The sequence below is a fragment of the Lepidochelys olivacea genome (genome assembly GCF_965140295.1).
Source record: "Lepidochelys olivacea isolate rLepOli2 genome assembly, chromosome: 18".
Taxonomy (NCBI): domain Eukaryota; kingdom Metazoa; phylum Chordata; order Testudines; family Cheloniidae; genus Lepidochelys; species Lepidochelys olivacea.
Genome location: NC_140428.1, coordinates 28800232 through 28818793, shown reverse-complemented (window position 1 = coordinate 28818793; position 18562 = coordinate 28800232). Strand labels below are relative to the sequence as shown.

General features: G+C 54.9%; 1 protein-coding gene across 2 annotated transcripts in view; it reads left to right on the top strand.

Moving 5' to 3' along the window:
• The window catches only part of GPR153 (G protein-coupled receptor 153), a 45946-nt gene that overhangs the window by 19600 nt on the left and 7784 nt on the right, over window positions 1–18562 (top strand). For both annotated transcript variants that reach the window (XR_014714442.1, XM_084651508.1), the window contains exons 3-5: window positions 1835–2264; window positions 15534–15723; window positions 16577–16761. Coding sequence is in view for 1 of the 2 variants with exons in the window: in XM_084651508.1 (XP_084507634.1) it covers window positions 1835–2264; window positions 15534–15723; window positions 16577–16761 (805 nt within the window). In the remaining variant the exon portion in view is untranslated. The remainder of the gene's footprint in view (window positions 1–1834; window positions 2265–15533; window positions 15724–16576; window positions 16762–18562) is intronic.

Genomic DNA, 18562 nt, shown 5'->3' with positions numbered 1-18562 from the left:
TGACAAAATATCTGATGGGCGCCTTCAAAAGAGCATAAAGCAAAACAAAACTGACTCTTCTCTTGGAGTTTATAAGCAGAGCTTCAATCCTGGAGAAGCCCTCTAGAAATGTTTCTCAGTTTGGAGCCCTGTCAGTCATGCCAGCCTGAGCCTGAAACCTCAACGCTTCCCAGCAGCACTCAGCTAGGTGAGACCCTGGCTGGATTTTACCCCTAGTTCTCCAGATTGAATAGGTCCGCCAAGATCAGCAGCCTCTATCGTCTGTTGGCTTTTGGCAGCCTGTATGAAATCAGCTGGTGGCTCCAGTGAGAGTCCGCTGCTGAGACGAAGGTATTTCCGACATGTCATTTGAAGTTCTAAGCAGCAACCAAAGAGCTGATCCCGTACGAGCACGTGTCTGTTTAAAGTAGGGAAAACGCTGCTTTGGGTGTTTTTACGACTGGACAGAATCGCCACAGTGTGAAACGATGAAATATGAATAATGCTGCTCTCCTGGGCTGGGTCTACACAGCAGCTGGGAGGCCTCACTCCCCGCTTGGGTGGACATACGCACACCAGTCTGACTCAAGCGGGTGCCTAAAAATAGGAGTGTGGCCTCATGGCTAAGGCTGGCTGGCTGCGTCCGCACAGGGGCCAGGCAGGGTCGTGCCCGGGCAGTTAGCCCCTGCCGCCACCACAGCCACATGCTCTTCTTAACACGCTGGTTCAAGCCGAGCTGCCAGGCCTGCCTGAGCTAGGCCTCACCCCTGCCAGCGCTGTCTGGACGGAGCCTTTTCTGTTCAGCAGCCTGGGGGAGCCAAGCGTAGCAGCCGCCCAGTCAGCTCCTCCACTTGCCGAAGGACCCGGTTCTCTGGCTCCATGAACAGCTTTACCGAAAGCAGCAGCCTGGACATGGGGCGGGAGTCGGGCTGGGCGGTGACACCCTCCCTGGAGCAATTGTATTTTTTCCAGTGACCGGAAATAATCTTGAACAGCACCACGGAGCTGAACCAGGCTGCCAGAAACCATCCCCTGGCCGCAGCACTCGGGGCGGCAGGACAGGGTACGGATCCAGCCCCGCACAGAGAAACCCCAGGGCGGCGAACGGCACCGCCAGGCCGGAGAGGCAGCGCAGCCTCCCCATCCGGAGCCTGGTGCTGCGGGTCAGGGCAGCAGGGTCTCGGGCTCTTGCAGGCTCGTGTGTCGGTGAAGTGCGGGCCCGGCCCTGGGAGGTGTGCGGAGCCGGTGGGAGTTGAAGTCGCTCAGCACCTCGCAGGACTGGGCCCTGCGTTTGTAGCCAGCTGGGAGAGCGCTCGCCCCTTGCGTGCTGCCACGCTCTGCAGGGGCTGAAAGCAGGAGCGTGGCTTGGCTGGCGGCTGGAGAGGGGCAGTCACCACAGGCCCTGGTGGGCAGTGCCGCGGGGGAGGTGAATTCCGCATGGGCGGGTTATGTACCAGTTAGAAACCTGACAAGCGCTTGTGACGCAAGGTTGGAGATCGATTGGGAAGGGCCCCGAGCTCTGAACAGCTGGCCAGGGTCTCTGCATAGTGTGCCCAGCTCAATTCCTCCTCCAGCCAGTTTGACACAAGCACAAATAATTCACTCCCTCTTCCTCCTCAGCAGGGGGTCAGGGTCAGCCTCCCACCCGGTCCCGGCTCTGCTGCTGCTGGGCTGAGCACCATGGTGGCTCACAAGGCCGTTTTCCTTTTGAGCTTTGTATCCCGAGAGCCTTTGCCCTGGTGGTGACATGGCATTTGGGGGCAGTCGGTACCTCTGGGTCTTCTCCAGCCAGCGCTGCCCTGCGGGTCTCGTCTGTACCCAAGGAATGCTGTCTTGTCTCCCCCCACCACTGCAGGTTGAGCAATACCAAGAAACAAGCTGTTCACACTGTGATGGGCATTTGGATGGTGTCCTTCATCCTTTCCACCTTGCCAGCAGTCGGATGGCATGACACCACCGAGCGCTTCTACGCCAGGGACTGCCGCTTCATCGTCACCGAGATCGGCCTGGGCTTCGGTGTCTGCTTCCTGCTCCTCATCAGTGGCAGTGTAGCGATGGGCGTCGTCTGCACCAGCATCGCCCTCTTCCAGACCTTCTCCGTCCAAATGGGGCACAGCATCGACAGGAACAAGTTCAACGTACCTGCCATCGTGGTGGAGGACGCGCAGGGCAAACGGCGCTCATCCATCGACGGCTCTGAGCCCGTCAAGACCTCTCTGCAAATCACCTACCTGGTCACCGGGATCGTGTTCATTTATGATTTCCTGATGGGCTTTCCCATCCTGGTGAGTGATGGCTGGGGGGCAGGAGGGGTTGGATTAGTGACTTGTGCGCAAAGGGGGAAAGCTGCCCAGGCTGATACAACCCCGGACCGGCGGTTTCTGGCGTCCAGAGGGGGCATTTCAGGCAACGTTCGCGCAGGGTAAATGCTGCAGCACAGGCTTGTCCCTGGGGCACTTGCTGCTGGACTGTGGAAAGTTGCCATTCCAATCCCACAAGGGCATGGGGGTAGTTTGGGTGCTGGCTGCAGGTTTGGTGGTGCCATGGAAATCATGACTCGGTGTTCGTGCTCCCCAGGCATGGGGCTCTCTTGTTGCTACTCTGGGACAGTGCCGCTGTTGGGGCTGTAGGATGTTTCGTTAACAAAGAATAATCAAGTGACCTGGGGTTTTCTGAAATGGCTGGGTACTGGAGCGAATTGGGCCGGGGAGGAAATTAATCAGACTCTCCCCTGCCACCCGCTCCTTGGTGTCCTGCCGCCGTTCCCAGAAATGCCGGGGCCAGAGCGCAAGGCCGTGCTCTGAGGACAAGCTGAGGAGGGGTTCTCTCCCTGCCTGTGTGGAAGGGGAGCTCTGTTGTCTCTGGGGGATTGTAGCCCTCATCCCCTGGCCTAGGGCTGTAATAGCTCCTGGCCTAGAGCCACTCTGTGCTGTGGAAACCACTACCCACACCCGCAGGTCCACAGGGCCTTGGCCCTGGCCTCTAGCAGATCCCCCGAGAGCTGTGGGTTCTGGGGCAATGGGGCAAACCCCACACCCTCAAGAGAGGGGCCTGGGGATGTTGCTTGAGGGGAACCTCACTGAATGTCCTGCCTCCCGGGCAGGTTTCTCCACATGAGGAATTCCATGATAAGGTCCCACGTATTCTACCAGCGGTGCGAGTGCAGACAGCCGGGCTCCCTGAGGAAGCTCTGGGTCCCCACTCAGTACCAGTGTCTGCACCATTGCTAGGGAGCCGGGATCCTGCAGCTCTTTCCTGGGCACGGGTTTCACTCCTGCTCTGTGTGACCACACATTGCTCCCGCAGCTCTCCGCCTGCTAGGACCCGGACCTGGGGTTTCGCTCCTGCTGTGTGTGACCACACATTGCTCCCGCAGCTCTCCGCCTGCTAGGACCCGGACCTGCGAAACTGGCCTCTGAATCGCATGTGTGAGATCAGCAAGGAAGCAGCTTCACGCAGCAGTGGAGGGAGAGGGGGAGGCTGTGGGATTCGTGCCTTGAACTTTGGCACTTTTCTGGAGTTCTCTGATTCAGAGTTTCCACTGCTAATAAATCACAGGGAGTCTGCAGGGCTGTGTGGGACGGAGGGAGCGCTGGGCCTGGAGCGAGTGACATCCCACGTTGTCAGGGCGGTCAAGCGGGGTTGGTGCAGAGACAGCAGGACCGATGTGCACGCCCGGAACCAAATGGGCTGGGCGCACAGTGAGGAGGAATGTAGCCAGAGCCAGAATATGTGATGAATTGAAAGGCTAATAAATGGCAAAGATGGTTTAATGCAGAATAATGATGTCTTTGAAGTGCCTTTCTCATACACTCCAGCCTGCGTAATAGAAGCGGAGGGACAGAGGGAAGGCAGTGTGTTGGGAGTGATTGATGAGGAGCTGGGAATTAAAGATCAACCTTAATGAAGAGAGGAGCTGGGACGCTGGCAAGTCTGATCCTGCAGCCTGAGCATTGTCGAATCCGCTCAGCACAGAGAGTTACTGAGGCAGGAGCCAAGTGCATAGTGCAGCTGCCCCATCTGCTTGTGGGGGGGGTTGGGGAGCCTTGTGGGGGGGCAGGGTGGGACGAGTTTGTGGTTAAGACACTGGGCTGGACCTCTGGGGAATGTGGTTCAGTTCCCAACTCTGCCACTGCCTCCCTGCCTGACCTTGGGCAAGTCTCTCTCTGCCTGCATTCCCATTGGCAGCATGGGGCAGTAGCAGTGCCCAGCTTTCTGGGGTGGGGGGAGGGATGCCAGTGAGGGACCCACAAACCACGGTGGTGGGGAGGGCACGTGAGTACATCGATAGGGAGGAGTGCAGATGAATTCCTGCAGCTTTAGGGCAAGGAAAGCGAGGCCCCAGAAGGGAGCAGAAGCAATGTGAGGCCTCAGATTGGTCCTGCCCCAGCACTTCCCATGTTTGGCTTGTGATGGAGAATGGAGGCGAGTGGGTCCCGTGCCATGGGGCGTGCCAGCCCCTCCTCCCCATCACAAGAGGGGGCTGTGAGCACAGGACTGGAGTCAGGGACGGCTGCTGGCTCCTGGCATCTGGAGTTAGCCAGAGAAAGGGGCGTGGAACTGAGAACAGTCTGGGCAAGTGCCCGCGATGCTTTAGTCTGTGGCTGTCATGTATAGTGGGGATGGGAATCCTGTGGCTTTTAAGATTATGCTGGACATGCGGCAGGCCCAGTGTTGACGTCCCGCAGCTGGGGGTGATAAGTGTCTGTATTTACTGCATGGGAAGCAGCCTATGAAATGGCCAGCAGAGGCGAGTGATGCAGATTTCCCTGCTTCGGCTGTCCCATTTATGCATTTGGTTCTTTTGGTAGCTGGTGCAGCTCCTCTAAGCAGGACTCTGTGTGTATCTTTGGCTTCTCTGGGAGTGGCTGCTCTGGGGAGAGAAGGGAGAAGCATTGGCAGGACCTGTGTAAGGCGAGAATACGGGCACGTGCATTGCAGTGGATGGAGAGCTGCTGCGGGGAAGCTGCTCTGTGAGGCCTTTTGCTAAAGCCCTTTGAAAAGGCCCGGCCTTGTGCAGGCAAAACACGACAGAGACGTGTGGCCTGGCTGAGGTTTCGTTCCCTGAGCTGCCAGCTCCTTCGCACCTTGCCAGCAAATAATACCCGCTCTCGGAAGCCATGAGTCAGTAATTGGGGGCCTCTGTGGAGAGTGTGACTGCATGCCACCCTGGAGATGTTGCCCCAGGTGGGCGCTGGGGTGCAGTTCACCCTGGTGGGGCAGAGCTTTGCAGCCTGCTAATAACATGCCAGTGTTCCTGAGAACCCTGGTGTGCTGGCCTTGAGGGCTATTAATAAATGACGAGCTAAATCTGTGGAGGGTAATTTGCCTTTCCAGGCCCATAGCCCCCCCATGCTGTAGGAGCCCCTGCGTTTGTGCTATTGAGAAAGCAGCCAGATGGTAGTGGGCTAAGAGGGGGCCTAGAAGCCAGAAACCGCAGAGCTCCATCTCTCCCAGCTTCCATGGCCCCTGCCACCTTAGTACCAGAATCCCTTATCCCCACTCTGCCACTGACTGAATCTGTGTCCTTAGGCAAGTCCCTTAATCTGCCAGGGACACAGAGGCTGGCTTCATGAAGTGAAGCACCCCATCAGGGTTGGAGGACTCGTGGAGGAGAAGCAGGGATTCCTCATTTACAGACATTCTTCTCGCCTGGCTCAGTGGGTGGGCAGGGCAATGCTAGCCCTTCTGAGTCCCTCTGCCCGTTTCTCTGGCACTCACCTTCCCTGCCTGTCCCTACGCTCCCATTGCTCCTCTCGCCGGAGAGACGAGGGGCCACGTTCGGCTCTCAGTGGCGCTGGTGTGACTCTGGAGCTGCACGGCTGATGTCCTATCGTTGTGAGCTATGTACAGTTAACGCACAGTGGGGCGGGGGCAGTCGGAGTGGGGGTGGGAGACTGGCAGGCCAGGGTAGGTGTCGTTGGTAGGCTGTGCTTACAGGCAGCCAGGGGGATCCAGTGCTTTTCTGCACCGCCAGTCACTAATTCAGCAACCTGAAATTATATTTCATGCTTCATTAGATGCCTACTTTGAATGCAGCAAGTTTATTGTTCCAGCTTTAAATCTGGCCTGATTCCACTGGGGGTCGGCACCTTTTTGTGTATGGTTTTTCTTTTCTCTCTCTCTTTCCACCTGTCACCAGCAGGATCATCGCCCTGTGCTGCCCTATTCATCCTCCCACTGCTGCACCTGCCCCTTCAGGTGCATCCGCAGCTTGTACCTCGGGAACTGGCTGGGCACCGCCCGCCCTGTGTGGCTAATGCGGGGACAGTTCTGTAGCCAGGACTGCTGTTAGGGCACAGCAGGCTCCTTTTGTGCCTGAAGGTCCGGGGCGGGGCCCCTCTCCCCGTCTTCCGAGGCCCTCTGCACCTCGTGAGATGTGTGCCCCAGACAGTTGGTCCTCTCGCTAAGCCACCCGCCCCTCAGCAGGGCAATGCCCTGGAGAAGCGGCAGGCTGTTTGCCGAGCCGAGAGACCGGAACATTTCCCAGGGCCGCCCTGCACCAGCCCCTCCTAAATATAGCCTCTTGTGGCTGAGGGGAGCTGCCCTCTGGCCTCCAAAGTCAGTGACTCGTTCCTGGAGAGCTGCTGCTTCTCTTTGGACTACCCACCCCACAGCCTATCCCTGGCCGGGGTGGATCAGTCCAAAAGACAAGGCAGTACAGGCCAGCTTTTCCCCCCCTGGGCAAGGGGAGGGTGCTCCCTGGAGAGGCAAGGAACATGGGAAGAGGGACAGAAACCGGGATTTAAACGGTGCGTGTAAGGGAGGGGCGGGGGGAGAGTGCGAGTGAGGAGCGGATTTTATTTAGAAGGTGCTAAAGATGACCCCGGGCTCCGAGAGCATGTGACTGTTGGAGCTGATGGCTGGGATTTTTAAATAGCTCAGTGCTGACAGGATTCTTACTTAAAATTTTGCTCTGGAAAAAGCCTCAGCAGAGCAGAATTTGTCTTGGGCTGAAAGTCCCCGGAGATGTGCAGGAGGTGAGGCGTGGGGGACAGGCAGCGTTGTGTGCCCTGTGCTCTGCTGGAGCGGCTGGGCCAGGCATGCCCCAGGTGCGTGGGGGCGCATGGTGGGGAGGAGATGTGCCAATGAGAGGAGCAGATAAAAAGGACTCCTTGTTCTTTTGAAGTGTTCGCTGTCGAAATGTGTCAGACCCTAAGGGGGGAACGTTCTCTGCTGGAATTTACATAATAAACACTGCGAAAAGGAGGAAAGAGACGCACGTTTCCTCTCCCATGTTCCCACTGTGATGAGGGGCTGCTCCTGGTGCCTGCAGGGGCATGTTCTGGTCTCCCATGCCAGAGGCCCGGGGTCAGATGCCCATGCGGCTGCGTCTGGCTGTGGAGCAGCATCCAGCGGCTTCCCCCAGAGCCCTGGCCGGCCCTGCTGGCTAGTGCAGACTCCTGAGGAGCTGGCTTGAGCAGCTGGTAAGCGGGGCCCCCCTGGATGCGGGAGAGCTCCTGGTGCAGCGCACTCTTCAGGAGCCATTGCACTCGTGTCTAGGCTCTGAGCTCCAATTCAAGGACAGCACCATGGAGCCTCTGGCGGCCCGGTTACACTGTAGTGTCGATGCCCGTGCCAGGGAGTCAGTGCTCCTGGTGCAGGAATGCCACTTCCCCGAACGAGGTTCTTGTCTGTCAACATAGCGACCGTGACGCTGGTGATTGTCTGTCCTTCACACCCTGACCAGCAAAGCCGTGCGGGCACCTGCTAAGTGCAGCCCAAGCCTTCGGGGCTGGTCTGCGCTGGGAAATGGCATCAAGAGAGAATCCGTGGTAACGAACACGCGGTTAGCGCCGAGCTCCATGTCGGCGCAGCTGGTGTGTTCGACGCCACGTCCGCCGGCCGTGCTTCCCCTAGCTAACAGGATGCCACAGTGACGCCCTGAGACCAGCTTGGCACACGTCCCTGGGCGGTGCCCCGGGGAAGCTGCACTACTGAAAGGTAACGCAAGGACAGCTCTGGACGTGGGTGAGCTCAGGCCAAGCTGGGTGTGAGGCTGGGCAGCGCAAGCTCCCGCCACGTGCTTCAGCCCAGCACTAGAGGTGCCATGTGGGGGCTGGGAAAGCACTGGGCCTCTCTGCTGAGCCTGCCAGCCGGGGAGCCAGCTGTGCTCTCCCAGGCTGCCGACAAGCTGGGGCAGCTTCCTGTGAACGGCTGGGGGTGAACGGCGCTGTCTCCTCCCCCTTACCTTGTGGTCAGTGGCTGGAGGGGGACCGGCTGGTGGCTTCTTTCTTTCCAAGTGCACAGGTGCCCCATCACCCTCCTAACTGGGCCCCTCATCATCAGCCTCTTCAGAGAGGCCAGGGACGGAGTGGCCTGCAGGCAGCAGAGACCCACTGTACTGCTGATGAACGTTTATATTGTGGCAGCCCCTAGAGTGGGTGAGCACCATTCGCTGTGCAGAGGGCAAGTGCTGCTGGCTGCTTCAGAAGACGCTCTGATGAAGTTAGTGGAGGTGACATGACTATGGCGAAGAATCGGGTCTGGAGTTGAATATGGACAAGACAAAAACTAGCACGGTGCACAAAGAACCTGGGAAACATGCAAGGTTCCAGTGAATGAAGCCGCCATGCAGCAAGTGAGAAATTATTGCTGTTTAGGAAGCATCGTTACAGAAGATGAACAATCAGATACTGAAGTCAGCACCAGAATAGCAAAACCAGAAGAGATTCTGGAAGCATAACAGTCTGATGAATCATAGAATCATAGAATATCAGGGTTGGAAGGGACCCCAGAAGGTCATCTAGTCCAACCCCCTGCTCAAAGCAGGACCAATTCCCAGTTAAATCATCCCAGCCAGGGCTTTGTCAAGCCTGACCTTAAAAACCTCTAAGGAAGGAGATTCTACCACCTCCCTAGGTAACGCATTCCAGTGTTTCACCACCTTCATAGTGAAAAAGTTTTTCCTAATATCCAATCTAAACCTCCCCCGCTGCAACTTGAGACCATTACTCCTCGTTCTGTCATCTGCTACCATTGAGAACAGTCTAGAGCCATCCTCTTTGGAACCCCCTTTCAGGTAGTTGAAAGCAGCTATCAAATCCCTCCTCATTCTTCTCTTCTGCAGACTAAACAATCCCAGCTCCCTCAGCCTCTCCTCATAACTCATGTGTTCCAGTCCCCTAATCATTTTTGTTTGAGATGAGATGGGATATACATCTGAAGACTTATTCTCTTAAAACGTACAGTTGGTCTGTGTTAAACTTTGGCTGTGAAACTTGGACATTCAAACAATCAGTAATTAAAAATAAACCCAATCCTTTGAATTATGGTGGTATAGAATAATTCTGAAGATATCCTGGCTAGACTGTAACCAATGAAGAAGTATTAGAGATGGTGGGTGTCACCATCCAGGGCAACTGCACCTGGATATTCCCTTAGCAATCCAACATGGGCACCCGCTCTCAGACTTCCGCCTCCCCAGCTGTTGCCCTTCTGGGCAGAGACCTATGCCCTTCTCCCTCCTGACTGGGATGTTTCCATGCTGCGCAGTTCCCTGCCTACTCTGTGTAATTCTCAGCACAGACAAGGTGGGCCAAGGACACCTGCTCACTTTCTCTTCTGAGACAGTTAACAGGTGTAACTGCGACAGTTATATGGTAGCACACAGCACTCCCCATGAGGCCTGCTTTATTCTTAAGGTAAAAAGCATTACAGAGAAAGCATATTAAAGACAATAAGAGAACCTGCATGCATACAAATAATCTTACCAGGGTTCATCCCAACCCTAACTTGGATTCTGGCAGGAGCTGTCCGTCAGCACCCCACCCCTGGGTTTCCTTGTGGCCACAAGGTCAACACAGCCTCAGCTCAGAACTAGCCCCCAGTCCTTCCACCCCTACCCTAAGGATTGGGGCCTTGTCCATTGGCTGGATCAGGGAGAAGGCTCTGAGCTAGTTTCAAACCAGGATATTTATCTAAGAACCCTTTCTTCCCTGGAGAATACAGTTTGAGCTAGTACCTACATCTCCCTGGAAGAGGGGTTGATAATGGAGGCAGTACATTAGCATTTCCCTCCCTGCTAGAGAGGGTACATTCAATGCCACAATAACACATACACACCTGCATTTTTAATACAATATACCCAAAGATATTAACTCTAGTTCAATAAGATTTATCTTAATTCCATAAGGTTCGTTCAGGATACTGCAGGGTATTGTCAGCAGCACTGGAACTCAGCAGATGCTAGTAAGCGATCTTACGAAAACAAAGATTGGATTTGCAGGGCACATTGCAAAAGGTTCAGCGGACACCGCATGTTTACGGGCACTGAAAAGGGAAGCTAATGGTGAACAGGAGGCAGAAAAGACAATCTTGGATGGATGGTGTGGTATCCTGGGTGGACTATTCATCCACAGAGATTAGCAGAGGATTTGAGCTACCGTGGTTGCAAATTTCCAGGAATGGAGATGCCACCTAGGAAGACGTAATACCTAGAGATCATGGTCGGGGCCCATTGTGCTGGGTGCCATACAGACAGATCCAACTGCAGATCACTCCCAGTCTTCAGGGCATGTTACTCCTAGCCCCGCTGAGGCATGTTGGGGTGTGAGTGTGGAATTTGCACAGCTGTGGCCTGTGCTCTTTCTGCCCTGGGGACCGATACACCTGGTACAAATAGGCGGCAGTGTCCAAAACTGTCGATCGGGCACCTCTGACGAGCACGAAACTGATTTTTATGTAAGCGAAGTTAAAAATGCAAATGCTGCCCTGGTGAGCAAGCCAGCCTCCCCTCCTCCAGCATGAATTTGCTCTTGCCTTGCAGCCCATTCGTGATGTTACTTGAAGCAGGATTTAACAAACAGTGAGGATGCTGATACTCCATGCCAGGCGATGTTAAGCAATTTATAAAGATCAGATTAAGTTAATATGAATTTGACTTACACCATTATGCTAATGATCCATTAATTAACAGGGGGAAGCACTATAGTTGGTCTTGATTAATATGAATCAGTTTGCATATTCTGGCTGTATTTTTCTTTTCCAAATTCTGAAACATTCATAACTGGGTGGTTTGTGCTACAGGGCTGGCCGGCCGTGGTTGCGTGCAGCTCATTGGCTCTGGAACTGGCAGTAGACACGCCAGCCCACTGGGAAAATGGCCTCTACATGCTGCAGCGGGGTTGTTTTAATTTAATAAACCTTTTGTTTCAGCAGCAACACGTTAATAACTCCTAACCCCAGCAGTACAGACTTGCTGTCTGCCATCTGGAATCCAGTGTGGGGAAAGCTCAGAGAGGTAGATGGGAGGCAGGCGACACTTTTGACATGCAAAAAGTCATTCCAGCCTTGCAGGGTGGGCGTAGATGAATGGGCTCTTTCATGCCCCGATTCAGGAAAGTGCTTAAGCGCGTGCTTAACTTGACCATGCACCTAGGGTTTTTTCTGGATAGACAAGTGAGGGCTTCAGTGAGCTTGCGGGATTCAGACCAAATCGCTGTGTATCCAGCCTAGCAAGGGTGCTGTGAACATCCCCTCTCCCCATAGCCAGGAGGCTCCAAGTGTATTGAGCAAGTTCACATAGAGAGGAGACAGCCGAATGTTTGCATTCACTTGCAGGCTGGTGTTAGCTGCCATCTCCAAGATGCTACAAAGTGCTCTGGAGCAGCTAATGAGTGGGAGGGGGCAGTCCCATGAAGAGAGACCTTGGTGGAATAATCATGATTTCCCATGTAAGATTTTGGACCGTTGATGAGAATGACACCAACTTGGGGCACTGCCTATGACCTATGGGCCCCATGTCCTTTCCAGCAGATGGGGGGAGAGCATGGAGCCGTTTGCCAGAGTAGGAAACCTAGAAAGCATTTCAGTTTGCCTCGCTTGTATGGATTTGGAGATTGGAGGTGGGGGGCGGGATTTGCACTGTTATCAGGCAATCAGCACCTCTGACCCTCCTCAGCTCGTGGAGTGCCCCTGCCCCCAGCCTCGAGGCATCACCTGGCTTGGGCGGAATCACGTGGTTTTGCCATTCGCAGACTGGGCCCTGCCTGGCATTCCCTTGGTACTAACCAGGCTTGCCTCGGCAGATCTGACTTGGGTCGTATCCTGCAGTCTGTTCCCTCCCGGGTGATGACAGTGATAACCGGTGAACTGACCCCCTCCTTAAGGCAAAGTATAATTTACTAGAACAAAAGCATGTCAGAGAAAACAGGTCTTAAAAGCAATAAACCAACCTCTGCGCATATCTGCCTCTCCCTGAGGCTTACCCTTCCCTGGGTCTGGAAAGGCCAATCTCCCAGGGAGGGCTGACAGCTTGTCTTCCTGTTAGAACTCATTGACCCATCTTCTCCAGAGAAGAGCTTTTTAACTCTTTACTGTCCTTTGCTCTCTAGTTCCCAGCCTGGCAAGCCAGCTGTGCCCTTCGGCCTGGAAGTAGGCCATTGCCTTGTAACTGCCACCCACAGTGCTTGGTGGGAGGTTGCTTATCCGGGGAGAATATGTGCTTGCGTTTCTGTTTGTTCTTCTTCTTAAGCTAGATCAACACATTCATACAGGAAATTCTTATTGTCCAGTACAGAAGAACTTCCCCTCGCTGACTTGGTCACACTCACTGTTCATAAACCTGGTACATCTCCGTACCCTTATTGTTACACAGCAGCTCCTTCGGCATTAATAATTTTATTGCATCTTTGCTGCAGTTTGCATGAAGTGCGCTTAGCAGAGTCAGTGTACTGAACCCCGAGCGTGTGCTTGCTCTGAACATAACCCTTGTTTTCCGCTTCTAAAAGCCACTGAAATGCTCTGCCTTTGGGAGCGAGGGGGAAAGATTGAATAATTGCTACGTTTGGGCATTAAAACAGGAAAAATACTCTCTGCGGGAGGGTGTTTGCTGTGCAGGGCTTGGGTCGCAGGCTGAGAACCAGCACGTGCATTTTTTAGGATCGCCAGGGCCCTGACAATGTGCCCTCTTTTAATCTAATTTTTACTGTCCCAAGAAGCCGACAGAGTGTTCGAAGTTCTGTCCAGAGTCCGCAGTCTTCTCTCCAAATTCTGCAGGAGCAGGGAGCTGCCTAATAGCCAGCACGTGTGTCAAGCTGGATTAGCAGTGCTTGGCTGAAACTGGGCAAGAGTTGTCAGTTCTGGTCTTGCTCTGCTGGAGGCGGAAGGGTGTCCCATGGGATAGGAGAGGAGGGTGTCGTCGGCAGCCCCACTGTCAGGGCGGGTGATCTGACTGGAGCTGGCCTGTGTCATTTTCTTGTCAATCTTGTGTCTGGGAAAGCACAGCCAAGTGCTTTATATTTTGCAGACTGAGCTCCCAGACACTGAGAAAACTGGCTGCATGTGAGCCCGGAGCATGGTGTTTGAGTCCGTCCGTACAGCTCTGGGTCAGAAGGATGGTCTTGACTGTGTCTGCACATCACTGAAGGGAGGTCCCTGCCCTGCTGCCGGCAGAGTGGCTGCGTGAGCTGCCTGCTTTCTGGCGTGTGGTGCCCTCGTAAAGGTCGGGGTGGCTGCCGTTAATTCTGGCTGGAGGAGGCAGGTGTGTTAAGAGGGGATGTGGTTTTGCAGCCAGCGTCCTCCCTATGCCAGGGTGAGTGGTTGGGGGCGCCGTGCCTGCAAAAGGCTGTTTGAACTTGTGTGGCTGATGGGGAGTCCCTCGTGTATGACTTTTGTGTAATCGTCGTTTGATAACAGGAGCCGCAGAGAGACCAGCATGGCATTTCAGCTGCTCAGCAGTGGTTTGATTGGCTGATGAATGTGGGAGCTTAGTGTGGGGGGTGGAGAGGGAGGTTGCTACCAGCAGACTGATGCTGCAAAGCTTGTACAGGAGTTCCTCTGGGTAAACACAAAACCACCCCAGTAAGTATCATGGAGCTTAGTACGATGCAAAGCCTCCTCGGTCTCACCTGTCTGCCTGATCCTCCGCAATGCTGCATGTGCACAGCTCCATTGCCTTCAGCTGGAGTTGGGGGGCTGAGCCCCCATGGAAACCAGGCTCTCGGATGAGGAGAAGTCTGCCTTTCTCCTCACTCTCTCCACTCAAGGAGGATTTAGCAGGGGCTTTGCACCTGGACACACACTGCTTCCCTCTCACCAGGCAGGGATGGTGAAATCCCACATTGACGGGATGGAGCAGTGGCTAATGCCCGTGAATCTGTGTGTGGGGAGCTTGAGAACGATCGAGGGAGCTCTGGTGCTTGGGAAGCAAGGGAGAGGGAAACTCCTGCATGAGTGACTCAGAACTGAACTGAACTTTAAAGACCCTGGAAGCAAATGTTGGAGAAAGGGCAGATGCTTGTTTGCCTGCATTGCGGCTGATGGCAGCAGGGTCGCTGCCCTCTAACCTCTGCCAGCTGCAGCCCTGGTCAGTGCTCCTCTCGGCGAGCCTGGTATTGCTGGAGGTAGCTGGGGGGGGCTGCGTCACTGTCCCGCGTGAATTACGCTGGGGACGCTGAGCTACTAGCGCAAGGTGTGAAAGACTCTCCTGCTCCGTTCGCATGCAAGCCGCTATCTCGGAGCCCGCTGCGCTGGCGGGGGGCTGGGAATCTCCCCTGGGGCACATCTCCCACTGCTCCTGTTCACCATAGTTCTTGTCCCTTCTGGGTTCTCTGGACCCTGCTGCTTGTTCCCTTCATCCTCCTGATGACCTCATAAGCCTTCCCCTGAGACTAGCGATGATGTCACAAGTGGGATGGTGACATCAGGGCAGTGCCCCTGCATCAAGCAACGTGTGTGCCAAGGGGGGTCTGGAAACTGGGCCCAAGCTGAGGCAGCTGCAGACAGAGGCTTTGTTCTCTGAGGGGCGCTGCAGGCTTGGAACTGAGTGTGCCCCACTTGGCAAGGCTGCTCTGGGCTTTGGGATCTCGTATGGATTTGACAGGAGCAGGTTGCCAGGTGCCTGGAGGCTTTCACAGGTTGCTGAGCAAAGCTGAGAAGGCCGGTTAGCAGGGCCCCTCTTCCAGACTCACCCCACCCCAAGCGGTGGTTACCCAGTTGGATCAGGTGCACGAAGGCCTGTTTCGGTGTTAACAGAGATGCTGAGCGCTCAGGAGTGTCCCGGCACCAGACAGTGGCTGATGCAGAGAGTGACGGAGAATGCCGGCTGGACCGTGACGCTCCCTGAGCAAGGCCCTGATGTGGCAGCTGTAAGAACCGCCCTCCAAACGCAACACCCAGCAGTGCAGGCCGGGCCTTCAGAGCAGCTGTGTGTGCTGGGTACCAGGGCCTCCCAGGTGTCCCTGCCCTCCGCTTCCTGGAGAAGGGAAGACAGGGTTGGGATGCTCGGCTTGAATGCTGAGGACTTGCCCAACCCTATGGAGGCTTCTGGGTTGCGGGGCTGTGTAGGGCTCCATTTGGAGCCTGCCCAGAGCAGTTATCCGCCAGCCCAGGGACCAGGAGCTGGGTCTGCTGAAAAGCAGTGCCTAGGGCTAGCCCCGGGCCAGATCTCCATAGCATTCTGCCAGCCAGCCGGCCTGGGGCTCCAACCTGGGCCGCTTTTTGTGCAGAGCACAGCACTAACCTCTGCATCCCACACAGGCCCTGAGTCGATGGGACAGGCCAGTCTGGGGGCCGTGCTGAGTAACTAACGCACTGGGGTTTTGATGTCCCAGGTGGTGAGCTTTGCCAGCCTGAAGTCTGACGTGTCCTACAACTGGATGGTGGTGTGTGTTCTCTGGTGCTCGGTCATCCAGTCCCTGCTCCTTCCCCTCTTCCTCTGGGCCTGTGATCGCTACCGAGCAGACGTACGATCCATCTGGGAGAAGTGCGTGGCCATCATGTCCAACGATGACGCAGATGAAGGTGAGAGCGAGCATGTGCTGATACGTGATGCATGCCCTGGGTAGCTGCCTGGGCCAGCCTGTGTCCGCCACACTACCCCTCCCCTGGGTGCTTGTCCCATGTCTGCAGAGCGGCGGGCTGTGCCAGTCACAATGCACCCTCTGTGTTTTAACATGGGGGTAGAGAGGGCTGAGCGATGGGCAATGAAGTGGCTGCAAATGCCAAAGCCAGACATAACTAAGATGATTCCAAGCATGGTGGTGGGCAAGCGGGTCACTTGCCAGGAGTCTCCTCCTGTCTGGAGTTACCAGGCACCCACATGCCATTAAGTGTCACTGCGCCACATTCTTCCGCCCTCCCGCGGGTAGGGTTGGCGCACAAGTGGGGGTGCAGCCTGGGTGGGCATGGCAGCCCTCCATGATGCCAGCGGTGGCTCTAGTGGGGCACTGTACCCATCCCTGAATGGGCGCTCCTTAGTGATGCATGTTCTGAAACCACCCCATCCTTCGCCGCTGTAGCTGCCGGGCTCTGCAGTCACGAGTGTCTCCGTGCAGTCCTGCTGCCCTCTAAAGCTCATCCCGTGTGCAGCCCTGGGGCGTGAGTCCCTTCCCTCAGCCTCATCTCTGTCCCTCCAGGAGAGGCGCGTGGGATTGGGCTGGAAATTCATTTTAATTTTTCCCTGAGCGAACCAGCGACCCTGGCTCCTTGGGCTAAGAACAGTCGATGACGTAGCCCCCTGGGTATCGCTGGAGAATCTCCTGCCTGGACCCCGCTAGCAGAGCTCTGCCCACCAGAGCACCACGTCTCCCTCCTGGGTCTCAATTGCACGTGCTAATTTCTGTTCCAAACTAATTCTGACACCAACCCCTTGCAGAGACGAGCCTGGATGGTGCAATTCACACCGACCTGATGTATGAGAGGCCTTACGACTATAACTACGGCGGGGACATCTTAGCGCTGGAGCACATTGCCAAGTACGACTTCTCAGCACTAGAGAGAGGAATCCCTCAGGTGTACCCTGTGCGATCGGTGCAGGAGAACAAAATGCAGTATCTGCAGGTAATGGGCTCCGGGATGGGCAGCAGCCTTCCCCTCCGAGCAGTCTTGGGACACGCTCTTGGAAAGAGAAAGTGCCTACAAAGCAATAAAAAAAAGTGTGAATCGCTTGGCTGTGGCTCAGCATTTCAGGTGCAATGGGGGCCTGCAGTGCTGGCAGGTGTGTCCAGACACATTCAGCTCACTCCTGTTGGACAGTCCATGTCTGTCCGGTTTGGGAATGTACCTTGCCTGCTATCGAGTGTCCCGACAGAGAGCACTGGCTTGCCTGCCCTGTGTCCCAGGCACAGCCAGGAAGAGCCCAGTGAGTGCTGTGTTGATGAGCACGTCTTACCAGTCCATGGATTTCGGTGGAAAGTTAGTGGGTGAAGGCAGCGCAGCAAAGGATGAGCAGGAGACAGGTGAAAGCGAGCAAAGTAACTTTATAAAAGATGGACTGGCCTTTACTGGAGCCGTTTAAAGTCCCTGGGCAAAGTAACTGTCCCTTGGCTCGCTGACCCCTAGGTGAGACCTTGCTTGACCTTTGCTTAGGCTGCTTTGCTGTTGTATGCTCTCGCATTGATCAGAGACCTTGTAAGATGCAAACCTCCCCTCCCCCACTTTATTCTGTTTGTATTTTTTTTTAGTATACTTGATTATAGTGCTGACCACACCGAAGAAGGGCAGCCCTGAGGAATTAAACAATTGACAAGTAATAATTCATTTATTGGAAGTTTTTATAAACATTAATTACAAACCTGCCAGAATGTGTCACATTCTGATTGGTGGAAAATCAGTCAGGATTTGCTAGGGCATGACCGATTTTCACAGCTGTCCCATTGCACTCCGGCTGCTCCACACAATCACTTGTAAGAAAAGGTTTAATGTTGGTCAGGAGTTCAGCCTGGAGTACGTCAATTCACTCTGCTCGTCCAATTTTGAAGGATATGTGGAGTTTCCTTGTAAATGTCAAATTAACTTTTGGACGTTGCTTGCACCAATCAGGCTGCGCACACTTCGGGGTCTCGGCCCAAGAACAGCTGGCTGGAGCTCCCCTTGTGGCATGCTCCTGACTTTTCTGAAATGGAGCTCACACCACCAGGGTACAGCACACTCTGAATCTGTCCACAGCAGATTTGCTGTGATTCCAGACTCTGCCTTTAAAACAGCAAAGTACATTGGGCAAGATGAGGCCTTGTCCAAATGACACACCTCTAGACTGTCTTTTATTGCATGCAAAACAGCTTGAGAGAGGGTCCTACAAAAGGCTGTGTGTAATCGACTTGCTCTGTATTTTACTGCCTGCTTCTGAGACCCGGTGGAACCGACAGACGTCAGCATCATTCCCTCAGAATCACTTTGCGGTAGCAGCGACACCCCGAACCTGTGTTGAGTCCTAAAACTTTACAGGCTTACTTAAAATTGGAGCAGCTGCGAATACAAGAAGTTGGGCAGACGGGTTCACTGCTCTTGTGTGCGCCTGTTCTGTTTCCACTTTCTCTATTTCCCAGCAATCAGTTATTCATTTGCACTGCAGTAGTCCATCTGAGACCTGTACCCACTGGGCCAGGCACTGTTCACACACAGCCCCAAAGAACGTATCATCCCAACAGACCCAGGGCGGGAGGGGAACGCAGACCAGAGAGGAGAAGCATTTTGCCCCGGGTCAAACAGAGAGCTAGCATTGGAGCCAGGAGCAGAGCCCAGGTTTCTTGAGTCCCTGTCCAGTGTCCTGTCCATCGCGCCATCCCGCCCCTGTGCAGCGTGGGAGATCACGCCATAGCACAGTGACTCAGCAGGGGTCAGCTGGAAGCATGTGGCTTTC